The sequence below is a fragment of the Anabas testudineus genome, chromosome 18 (assembly GCF_900324465.2).
Source record: "Anabas testudineus chromosome 18, fAnaTes1.2, whole genome shotgun sequence".
Lineage (NCBI taxonomy): Eukaryota > Metazoa > Chordata > Actinopteri > Anabantiformes > Anabantidae > Anabas > Anabas testudineus.
In genome coordinates, this window is record NC_046627.1 from 24990567 (window position 1) to 25003405 (window position 12839).

The following is a 12839-nucleotide window of genomic DNA, read 5'->3' on the forward strand; positions in this document are numbered from 1 at the left end:
AACCACACACACACACACACGTCACTCACACCACAGAAGTTAAGCAAATTATCTTGAATCTAATCTGTTATCAGTCCACTTATTTACTTGAAAATCCGTTGTGTGTGTTTTCCAGTGAAGCCTGGACGTGTACAACTGCTTGCTATGTTTAATAGTTTGTTAAAGTCCCACAGTTTCAGATTAATTCGTTATTTTGTGTTTAATTTATAGACTCGCTTGGATCTTCAGATTCCTGAGGGTGATTATACAAGTGATGCTGATATTGCAGCGAGTTCACACCAGTGGTTAAAAATGTTCCATTATAAAAATAGCCTCACATTGTGGCTAATTACCCTCTTCCTTCCTGTCTTATTTCCATCATGTCTCCCTTTAACAAAATACAAGTCCCAAAATGCAGTGAGACAACTTAAATGACAAACTGTGATATGATAGGAATGTCGAGTGGCGGAGACACTCGCGCTGTCAAAGTGCAACTTGAGGATGGTTTTGGTTTTGGCACTGAAGTGTCTTTTTTGGTGGTTTCTCTTCTTTGCCGTTTCTTCCAACCACTACAGATATAAAAGTGTTCTTTTACAGGATATATTACAGATAATAAAATAAAGGAAACAATAATTGTGTGTTCCACAAGTTTTATCTGCAAACGTACTCTCACATTTTGTACTATAGGTGTTTACAATGAGCTGGTTAAAAATAAAACTTGCGTGGCCACATAATGATAACGCTTTCCTCACAATCCCAGCTCACGCTGGAAATGTTGACAAACACTAAAACTTCTCAAAAAGAACAGTTGTCTATTATACTGTTGGCTGGGACATAATTTTAAAAATATATTGCACATTTTGTCATGTGATGACTGACAAAAAAAAACACATGAGGAAACATAGATGTGTAACTTCCTTATAATCTGAACAGCGCCCAAGGCCCTCTCAAGCTGTTCACAAGTACTGCAGACTATAGTAGTACTTATAATACAGAACTAAATGAATTATTAAGGTGAGGAAGATTAACTAAAATGTTTAAGTATTATGTGACACAAAATATGTGTCATTAACAATAAATGGTTGTATGGCGTCTGTTGGTCCAAGCTGCAGCTCAGCTCATGCTCTGAGATTATCAAGATTATGTCAAGTTCCACATCAGCTTTGTGCACTTTTACTGCATAAAAACAGTTCCCGGCAGAAAACAAATATGAGTGGAGTGGGAATTAAAGTTTAATTTACATGGCCAGTGGCTCTGACTGATGGGGTATCTGGCTGACTTGTTTCAATGTTGACAAACAGACCAACACGTGTCAAATATTAACAGATTTCTCTTCAGTCACGCCGTTCAAACTCCATCTGATGCACACAACCAAAAACACAACACACAAACAAACACCGTGGGTGGATAAAGAACAGGAGAACCTGATGATACCCACACTGATTCAAAAACTACTTTAGTGTTTTTTTAATAGAAGTTAATAGATACATGAAATTGTAAAGTTGTTGCTGTTAGTGTGTGCACTGTATTTATAGAGGGGAACAATACAGACATAAAAAAACAAAACAAAAAGATCCTTTTCAGATGGATTATACTGGGATCAGTGTTTTTCTTGGTCAGGATACTCACGAGATCCCAGTGTTACAATGCTTCAAATGATTCAACTAATTTAAGGCATGTCCTTTCATGTATAAAGCTCATCAATGAAGGAACATGCCAATCTGGTAAGGTTCCCATGCTTTACCACCAGTTACACAGTCGTTTTGGTATAATCAGGAACCTTTTTTATTTATTTTATTTTTTTTAAAGGGTGCTTTTTTCCAGTAAGCTTGAAAAGGCATTAAGTGTATCATAGATCCAATTAATATACCAGTACAACCCCATTCCAAAACAAGTGACAGGTGGTCAATAATTTAAAGTAGTATTTACAGGACAACATTTCAAATGTTGAAACTGAGAAATTTGACTTGATGTTTGTTCTATATATGCTTACTGGTGTGTAGGTTTTTAAGAACTTAGAGCATTTGGGAACTCAGGAGACCAGTTGCTTTAGTTTTGAATGTGAAAATGTTTTCCCATTAGCTGCTTGGTAAAAGTTCGGAGCCCCCTTCATCATATTTTTCCCTTCACAATGCGCCAAATGTTTTCAGTGAGTGACAGATCTGAACTATACGCAGGTCAGTTTAGCACCCACACTCCTTGAGCCATGCTGTTGCAGCATGTGCAGGACGTAGTGTGGAATAATCTTAAAATGCGTAAGGCCTTTCGCTGAATGGCAGCACATGTTGCTGATACCTGTGTATGTCTCATTTTGAATCTATACCATCACAGATGCGGTGTGGTGGTTGGTGGAAGCGGCAATGAACCACGTTCACCGACGCAGAAATCTATTTAGTAATTTTCACTACAGAATTGTGTCTGTTTTTGTTGCAGTGCCACTTAATGGCCTGAAGATTAACGCTACTCATTACTATTAATTTTTTATAATTTACATTGTCTTGTTTTTGGAAACAGGGTTGTACTTGTTTTGTGTTTAAGAATGAATATATTAATAGTATGGTATGAATACTACTTGAACATTCAAATTAACCTTAAGTAGAAAATTAAAGATTTGCCTCCATTTAACCGACTTTCCAGAAGCCCCTACTGTGTTTGATGTACTAAACTCAGTTGAGATAAAGCAGTGAGAAAACCTTTGGGCTGCCAGCTCACAACAAAAATCATAAACAGGAAAGGAAGTAACAAATTACATTTACTCTTGCTCCTGTAATAAGGTGGACTGCATCCGACTTTTACTTAAGTATATTCATTGTCAAGTATTTCGCTACAGTTTAAAGTTTAAATGGCCTCCGTTACGGAGTAGAAAATAGACTCCATGAACATGCTATGAAATGACATGATCTCCTGCCAGAACAGTCAGTTGCTCCATGCCAGCTGGTCAAGATGAAATGTCACAAGTGCACCAGAGTGAAGAAACGCACACACAACAACAAAATGCTGAGCTAAATGAACCTAAATCCCAGTTTAGAAGAGAGTGATGTTGAGCATGACGAAGCGATGAAGTCAGTGTCAAGTCTAGCAAAACTAGTTTCACTATTCAGAGTACAATTAAGCTTTATGTGCCTGAAAATGCTGCCAACGAAACACTGCATCCACCCAGTGCAAATCTGTGAAGGTGAGCAGATTAACAGTATCCACTAAATTTCTGAATGTATTTATTATAGAAGTTTTGCTGCTGCTGGTAACAAACTGTTACTGAGTTCATGTATGTGTGGTGCCCTCTAGTACACGTTTAGTTCCCTGGTGTTTCTCACTTAAGCTTATAAAATACATATATACATACATAATAACGTGAATTTAACAACAGCATACTGTCAAGCGACAGCCTGATGAGCAGAGTTTCCTCGTTGCACGGTAACTTGCCACTTTCTTTGTCCCCCCCTGTGGTCCCTCCTGTGTTCCTGCTCCTACACTTCATGGCTTTTGTCAGAGCATATCTCTTATGCCTGTCTTTCAACAAATCAGTTCAACATTTCAAAGTTAACTAACCTGTTGGGAACCACTGTCCCAGAGGACCAAAAGAAGTAACTAAGTAACATTTGCTCAATGTAAATTTAAAATAAGTTACTTTTTACTTTTAGTTACATAGAATTTGAAACTACTTTAAACGGCATACAATAATTCAGTACCCTTTGGACCTCTGATTATAAGATACTATATCTGTAGTTGAGGTACATAAAAAGCACTAGTTTAACAGTATTTGTCGATAATACTCTCTGATGCGCTCTCTCTGTCCAGGGTTTGGCCATCTTTAAACAAATTATTTTAAATGTAGGGCAACAAACCAAATTATTTGACGCTGTTCATTACACAGACACATCTGCACACAGCACTGTCTAACCTTAACCCCACGTCCATCCTAAATCCTAAAAACCGCTGCAACACAAAACACCAGTGAATTCAATTACAGCGGGAAAGCTAAAATGGAATGTGGATGTTTTATGCCAAACAAACTCAGCTACCCTGTCTCTACTCTGAACAAACACACCCATAATCAGGACCAAACATGTTGAATCACAAGTGTCATCAAATCAATGGCAAACGCACGCATCAATATCTGCGGTGGAAAGATAAAAGCTAGGGAATACTTACAGTAACATGTGAGGTGAGCAGCTCACACAGACAATTGCTCGTTCATACATTAACTTCTTAGAGATCAAAGTTCTGTTTGACATACGCACTGATAATGTGACAGACACACACAGCTAGTATCTACTTTGCCCTACAATAGGACATATTTGCCACATGGCTGATCATGGGGAAATCTTTCACACACTGCCATCTGCAAGCATTTGCAACACACAACAACAGAGAATCTACCTTTCTGACACGCATCTGATCATTCAAACCAAACAGGGAAAAAGCCCTTATCTACTGATTTTACCTAAATGAGACACGTAACTTGATATTATTTCTGTTGCTAAGAGTCAATTTCGCCCCAGCTTTTTTGTTTAGTTTGTTTTTTGTTTGTTCTAGTCACAGCACACACACAGGACAGGAAAGGTGCCCAACTTTGTGACTATCACTTTGCAGTGGTTAAAGTGGTTAACGTTTTCCACTTTACACATTCCATTCTTCTCCTAACACAATAACCAAAACAGGCTGCAAACAACAGCTCACTCCTTACCAAGTTTATCACGAGTATATATCACAGATTGTCCTCACATTCCTTCACTACTAAGTAAAGTTCTCAATACCTTAGCATAAGGTATTGAGAACAAATTTACACTGTACATGAGTTTGCACAGTGCTGTGCCTGAAGACATTTTCTTATACACCAATCAGTTACAACACTGAGCATGCAACTACACAGCCCCATTCACAGTGAGCTGTGATTGAGTGGTGAAAATTGTGGTTGATCATAGCCAGCATGAAGCTTTTCCCCATGCTGAGCCCGGTCCATTACAACAATAAAAGCATCCACAGGGTGCATTTCATCCTGTGGTTCATCAATATATGAACTCACTTGTTGGTCTGCCAGGGTGAACCTGTTGAAATAATAAAAGTCTTTAGATGTTTAAAGTTTCTATTTCAAACTGCTTTCGTAAGAGCCGCTCAAAGACCCAGAAAAGAAAAATGTGTAAGACTATGGTGTAGATGGCAGGTTTTAAAATTATCAACAGCAACACATGTTCAAACAGCAAGAACAAGGTTACAGAGGCTGTCCAGACGAATGCTTGTGACTGGACTGAAAAGTGGGCAGTGGTGGCATAAAGTTAAGATATTGAGCTTAAAATGAAAACTCGGCTTGAATCCTTAAGCAGGAAGCTCATCAATAAAACATGAACAAGATACACTCTATCTAAAGAGGGTCATTTGAGCAAGTTACTACAGCTAGAGTGTGTAACTGACTAATTTTTTAGCAAAAAAGAAATGCTCCAAAGGAGAGGTGCCCTCAAAGGTTTCTATGACCCAGAGCCATAGAACAACCTGGCACCAGTGAAGAGACATAGACTTCTGAGGGTTTTCAAGTGAAGCTCTCCCTTCTAACCAGTCAGGGGAGGTCAAATAGTTCTGCCTGACTAGCTACAGTAGTTATATTGCATCTATTATAGTGCATTTCCATAAACCTCACACCTGATGGTCTGGGTTTGGTGTAACAGAGTGTAATAGGGCAGGGAAAGGGAGGTCTGGGCACAACAGAGTGGATGTATTTTCAGTCTATTGCAACTGAAAACTAAACTTGCACCAGTGAGGGTAAACATTGCTGTATTTAGGATACAACATAATTACAGCAGAGACAGATAGATTTTGTGCCACGTTGACAGTTCAAGCCAAATGAAATCACTGAATTTGGTCTTGACTTTCACTGTCACTCAGCTCCTTTACCAGCTGTGTCAACAAGCCTCCTGCTGCTTCTGGCTGATCACGTGATTTATCCATGATGTAGGGAACAAAATCGAGCAGTTCCTGCATGAGGTTCTTACTGCACTCTTCCAGCTGTTTCAAGTTGGACTCTAAGGCAACTAAGGCTTAAGATCTAGATGATAACACTGTCAGACACAGATGATAAACAAGGGGCAGTTTCTATTCTAAAGTTTCCTATGTTTTGAAGAAAGTCTTATCTAATCCATGGGAAGGTGATATAATCAAACAGCTACTGAAAAAAAGGCACAGTGGACACACTTCAAACACTCATAGTATTTGTGTCACATGACCTGTAACTGACCATACGCTATCAAGAGCCACATGATTGTTGCTGATCATTTAATGAGCTTAAGAAGCTGCAAGGAGAAACACACTGTACTCTTGTATGACCATTAATAAATGAGAGTGTTAGACGTCTGTGCAGCACAGCTACAAACTACTGTCAACAGATTAAGTACCAGGTACAATTGTCAAGAGTTTTATCTGATAACTCAAAGGAGCTCACGTGACTTTGCAGCATGTTTATATTTGATCTTCTCGCTTTGCGGCAATCACTAAAGCTCAATTAGCCCAGGCTGCTACTTTTCAAGATAAAAATGAAACTGTCTTCCTGAGAAGCACAAGGCTTTCCATTTTTTATTTTAAGTATTGCGGTTAAAAAAAACTGTATGAAACATAAGAGACAACAAATGTCTACATCAGATTTACATCACAGCATGTGCCTGCTAGACGTTATCCTGCAAGTTCTACTTATGTCTTCAGAAAAGTGTCTCCTGCTTGATCACTGCACAGCTCCCACTGCGCTCTGGTACGGGACAGCTGCTCTGCATGTTGAGTTGTTTGAAGCAGAGTAAAGGTTGCTTTGGGGATGAACAAACTGTAAAGTCGAACCATTCTGACGCAACAGCTACACATTGACAGGTTCAAAGGTAAAAGTTCAGAGACCAAATGTCTGCAACGCAGCGAATCAATGAGAGGAATCAGGCACACAAATGACGTGCGACCTACGAGAACACGGGCATGTTGTCTACAGTCTACAAGTTTCAGCATGTAAACAGACTTTAATTTGCCTTCTTTACATTGGCAAAATGGGAAATGTAGTCCCTAAAGCGGTGCCTCCTATTCTTAGAAACACCCTGTAAAAGGAGCCCAGCAGTAATTCTGTTGCCTCACCATCCATTCTGTAGGTGTGAAATCACAACTGGTGCACTCATTGTGAAACAACAATATCTAAGCTCTTTAACTCCACTTAGATAACTACTGCTATGAGGAGTCGAGCTTTGCATGTGCACATTTAAAGCTGGAAGAGTTAGCCATTACCCAGCTAGCAAAATCAATGAGGCGCTGTTTACTTTCTAAACAAGTTTTCAGTTCAGATCAGCTCAGTTCAGACGAACACGGGCTGCAAATGTCCTGCAGCAGCTGTGCAGCTCCTGGCTACGACATCTCTCAGCACGTTGACAGCAGCACACACATGCGAGTGAAAAGCACATGTCGCTATGTCAGGAGCTGTGGAGGAGAAGAGGTGTCTTAAAGGAGAGACGGTGACACACACACACACACACACACACACATTCATTCATTCATGCTGACACACACACGGTCCCCATCAGTACTCACGTGCTGGAGCTGTGTCTCCAGGTGGATCCTCTGTCAACCAGCCGTGCACACCGTCGACTAGCCCCGTCACTCGGTGTGTGTGTGTGTGTGTGCTGCTGCTTCTTTGCTTGCTAACCTCACACACACTAAGTCGCTGACACGCTAGTGCTCGGAAAAGGAAGAGGTTGATGGTGTGTGTGTGTGAGTGTGTGTGAGTGTTGAGGGGGGAAGTTGTTATAGACACACACGCACGCACGCACAGGTACGAGCAGACACACGCTACCGGACACACACACACACACTCTCTCTCATGTATCGCTACGACGACTCAGAGGCTGGTTGCTAACTGTCTCCTGTAGCTCAGTTAGCTAGCAGCTGGCTCGGTGTGTCTCCGTCTAGCGGATGTAGCAGCCTGTGGAGCTACTGCGCCTGCCTCCTGCTCCCTGTGAAGCTCTCTCTCTCTCTCTCTCTCTCTCTCTCTCTCTCTCTCTCATCCTTCTCTTCGACGTGACGTGACGTGACGTGACGCGCCGGGACACGCCCCCCTCCCTTCCCATCCAATCACAGAAGAGGACAGGCCAGCACGCGGCCTCGTAAATATTGTGTTTATTATTTATTTGCGTGACTTTTAATTTGTGAGTTTAGTGAAGATCAGATCACAGTTTATGACCAAGTGATGCAGGACAGAGGAGAAAACCTCCCACTCTAATACGTTAGAGCTGTTTTGTTAAACTAATGTTTTACTAATTTCAACTTCAAATGAGGAGATGAATGAATAAACAACTGAGAGTTCACTCAACTTGTTAAATGTTTTACGGTGCTGTAAAAAATTATAAATCTGTTAAACTGGAAACTGCTACATTGACTTTTTTGCCCCATCAAGTTTTAGTAAGTTGTCAAAGTTGATTACTTCCTGTTTCAACTTGTGCAGCTGCTCAAGTCGTTTTGTGATTCTGGAAATGTCTGCAGGTAAAGACTGAATTCATCACTGACCATCATTTTATTTTCATGCAAATACATTATTTTTATAGTGTTTTATGTGTTATTAAAGACGTACAGAAAGTTTCCATCCTAAGTGTTCTCTTCAAACTACAAAAAAGAAGAGTTTCTGAGTTTTAGAGCAAGTTTTTTGTTTGTTTTTTTACTTTGTTTAATAAGGTGAGTGATCTCTCAGGACTTTATTCCTTTAACTCATCATTTCAAGTTGAAAAACTTCAACTCAGAGCAACTCATGTTTATAAGTTGTAAAGTAAAGGGGTCTGAAAATTAAGACTATACATACTAAGTTGAATAACCTTGAAAGTCGTAAAAAGCACATATGCACATTGAGTTAATAAGATAAGCTTAGCTGATTCTGTTAAACTCCTGTATAATGTTCAACGTTGTGTAGTTCAATATACCGTAATAAAAAAACTTACTGACGCTCTCTAGATGTGAAATTGTCATGGTGACACAGCATAAAGTCTTGTCTTGAGAGGTTCTTGGGAAAATCCCTCTCCCCTACTCTGTGACACAAGGTTTTCAGCACACTCTCACGCGACAGCACCTTGTCTCTACACCTGGCTCTCCGTCATGGGAAACACGTCCTCTCAGAAGAACTCGACATAACGGTGGCCCGACTATGTCATGCTGGATATAGTGTTGCATGATAACATGTAAGACATCTTAACAGAAAGATGACATGGTGTAATCCCAAATAAATAAAGTTAGGAAACCTGTGAAGAGTAAAGGAAAGAATAGGGTCAAGATAAACAGATGAGAAATCACATCAGTAACATAAAAATGTGAATTCATGGTGATGGTGGGAGGAGCTCATGGGAGAGGTTAATCGAGGTAATAATAACAGGAATGTAGGTTGTTGGAACATAGCTCCAGGGGTAACTTGGTTTATTTTATCTGTTTGTTTGTGAATAAACCTATTTGTACCATGATTTCTGCTGTCTGCTCTATTTTCATCAGCTTAATTCAATTTTAAAAATTTATGATGAAGAAGTTTTATTACATGTGGGGGGAAAAGATTTTTGACTGACCTGGCCAAGATAGTTTAAAGCCCCTTTTACACTGCCTCTTCATGGCAGCTTTACAGCACCAATATGCTGCCCTGCTGTGCTGTATAAAAACTACCAAGCCAGCATGTGGGGGGGAGTCCATGCTCACTTTCCTTTAAGCCGCCTCCAGATGTAGTGTAAGAGGGGAGTCGAGTTCGCTCCACCAGCAAATCATTTCTAAAATGTGCAAAAGCACATGACACTTCATTCACTAGTAATGCTGAAGGTGACGTATACCTCACATGCGTCATACGTCACATTAAACGTCACGCCACTAACCCTTTAGCGGCGTCACAGTTGCCTGTGTGAAACACACTAGAGTGTCTTTACGGCAGCGTTTTAAAGTGCAGTGTAAACAGAAAAGGGCGCCTTAAAGAGGGGGACAGAGGCTTAAGATTTGTCACTAGCAGCTAAAAAAGCCAGATATTTTTATCAGGTGTTGACATTTGTTAACATTTAAAATCAGGGTAAATATTGAATCTACATTTGTCAGTTGGTCAGAAACAGGACTTTCATATTTGCACTAATTTAGTGCTACAGGCTATTGGCTTAAAAGCAAAGATTATATCAGTCAGCTTTGTGTTGAAAGCTTCTGCTGCCCAACTTATTGCAGACGTAAAGGAGCTGAGTCATAGTTAACATTACTATTTATACTTGGGCTTTTTTCTGCTTTGCTGTTGTCAAGTCAGATTTTCAGAGGTAATTTGATTTACTATAAATTAAAGTGAGAATTTGTCTGCAAATAAGCGAGTAGGTTGGAACAGAGGCACGTTAGTTCACCTTTCCTTCCTCGCGTGCAGATATGAAAGTACTAATTGTTGCAAGTGAACATTCTTGTTGGATACAAGACTTCAGCCTCTGTCAGTGCTCGGCATACATTTTCAATAGGAGGCAGATCTAGATTGTAGACAGATCAGTCAAGCGTACGCACTCTGTGTCTACAAAGCAAGGCAGTGTTCACATGTGCAGGATGAGACACAGCTCTGCTGAAGTAATCACTGACTGTTGTATCATTCTTTATTATAATAGTGACTGTGTGTTATTGTTGTTATTCTCTTATAAGAGATAACTGGGAGGAAATCTTTCAGCATTATCAGAGTAGATATTGTAAGAATATTAATGCTGATTATCCATGTACAATTTGTATAGTGTGAAAAAAAAGAAAAGGAAGGAAGAAGGAGAGAGGAACAGTGGGTGCAGGACAGTCATAAATGTGGTGGCCAGAGTGGAAGACAACAATCTACTGTGCTGGAAACGGTTGAAAAGGACAGGATTTGATTACGTGTTCCTGGAATGGTTCTTTTGTCGTTCTGCTTTGCAAAGTGGACAATAGACTACTGTGCTTTTATCACAAGAACTGTGCAGAACACAGAGAAAAGCATTACATTGAAGCTATCCATCCATTACCCCCTCATTCTAACACTGATCTTAACCTGTATGTCAACAGCACCTGAGCTGTTCCTCATTTAAAGAGGCAAAACACCAGAAACCCGGATTATTCTAACTGTGAAATTTCAAATAATCAACCCTCAAGTCAGGAAGAAAAGTGCACAACAAGGTGTGGCTCCTTAAGGAGAGAATCAAAACACCTTTCAAAAGCTTTACAATGTGCCGCAAGTCTTCATTTCCAAAGCCTAATGTCCTTAATTTGTAGGTTTGTGCACACGTCTACGTTTACATGGAGTGATGTAGGGACTGAAGTTCAGTAGCACACACACACACACACACACAGACGTAATCACACATACGTGATTGTTTCTCAACTCTTGTTTGTTGTCTTATCGCTTCCAGATAACAGAGTTTGTGTCAATGACATTCCTCAGAGGACACGTTGAAACTCCCCAGAATTATGGCGGCGACAAAACTGAACATGCACCATCAGTCGGTGATGTATTGAGAGGAGTTCAGCATAATGCCAGTTGAAAGTAGAAAAGTAGTGGCTTAGCAGTTCGAATGGGCTGCAACTTCTGCGGTTTGCCTGCTTCGACCTTTCTGACTACTCCTTCAACGTTTCACAGCGCCGCTCGTCTTCTCTCTGCACCTGCACTCAGAGCGGCTCTTAAAGCTTGTGATTAATGTCACTCTCTTGTGCTTTCGTTCGCACCTCGTTCAAAAGCAGAGACCTCTCCCACATGCCAAGTGGGCCAACTGCAGCTTGCCAAAGTGTTACATCACCAGTACTGGTGCAGCTAGGCCACATGGGAGCTGGCTAAAAGAATTTTTACGGGGCCCCTTCCCTGTGTAATGCATGTTATTAATTCTCTTGTCCTCTCGCGGAAGGGTTGCACAAATGTCACAGAGTGTGCTCAGAGGGAACAACATTTATCATCAAAGCAACCTCTCACCTCTCAGGGGGGCCAGTAGCACAGTGTACACTATGACACACATTGTTGGTGTGCTGATGTAGTTGTTCTACCTGTCTCTACAAAATGTGCTCCAAAGCAGCAAAGCACATGTTTTCATCTTTGCTCTTCGAGAGGATACGGGAGTGACGAATGGTGTGAATCATTGTGTCAGGTGTCCCGGTTATTCCAAGACACTTCTAGTTGCTTTTTTCTTCCCCTTTTCTCGAGTAGTGCAATACTTTGGCGTCCTTAAATGGTGGTTAGTTTGCTTCCTGGGCAGGATTTAGAGAGGGGACATTCCTGCTGTTGAACTGTACACACCATCTGTTTTCACTTGAGTTTTCTGAAACAAGTGCAATTATGTGTTGAATAGGAATGTGCAGTAATAGTGACTATAAATGAAAAGGTTTAGCCTTTACAAACACATGACCAGTCTACCGTATGCAGATTTCAGCCCAACTCTTTATATTTAAATGCTTTAAAAAAGAACATAACATACACGGGATCTGAGGCTATCACACATGTCACCAGTGTTACCACTCTAGCCCAAATGAGACAATGTGGGGATGGGTGGTGAAAGCAGCATGAGCTCAGCTAACTGGTTCATGTGGTGCACGGCCACAGCTTAGTAGGTTCTCTGTTTATTCTCTACCTAGACCCCCTTCTCTCTCCCCACTGGTCTGCTCTCCCTCTCCCCCTTTATTCACGTGCTTGTGCTCTGAGCCTCTTTGAAAAAGGAGAACACCAAGTAGATGTGTCTTATTAGATATTGAATCTACCTGGATGTTCTGGATAAACAGAACCAATCTGATAATACACTGTGTATTAAGGAGATGAACTGTGCTAGACATATGTGAGGGTGAGGGGATCGTCCAGGTGGGGGAATCATTCTAAAAGTCACTGTCTTATTACTTACAGGTATTCCCTTACAAGGATACCT

The 12839-nt window shown here is 40.6% G+C and overlaps 1 protein-coding gene across 2 annotated transcripts in view; it reads right to left on the minus strand.

Moving 5' to 3' along the window:
- Nucleotides 1-7970, minus strand: part of pcxb (pyruvate carboxylase b) — a 224576-nt gene extending 216606 nt beyond the window's left edge. The window contains exon 1 of one of the 2 annotated variants that reach the window (XM_026353535.1): nt 4132-4169. In XM_026353535.1, coding sequence (XP_026209320.1) covers nt 4132-4139 — 8 coding nt within the window. In that variant the 5' untranslated portion in view covers nt 4140-4169. Of the gene's footprint in view, nt 1-4131; nt 4170-7527 lie in introns of those variants that run through there. The other variant, XM_026353536.1, reaches the window with a different exon arrangement.
- Between the last annotated feature and the right edge of the window lie 4869 nt (nt 7971-12839).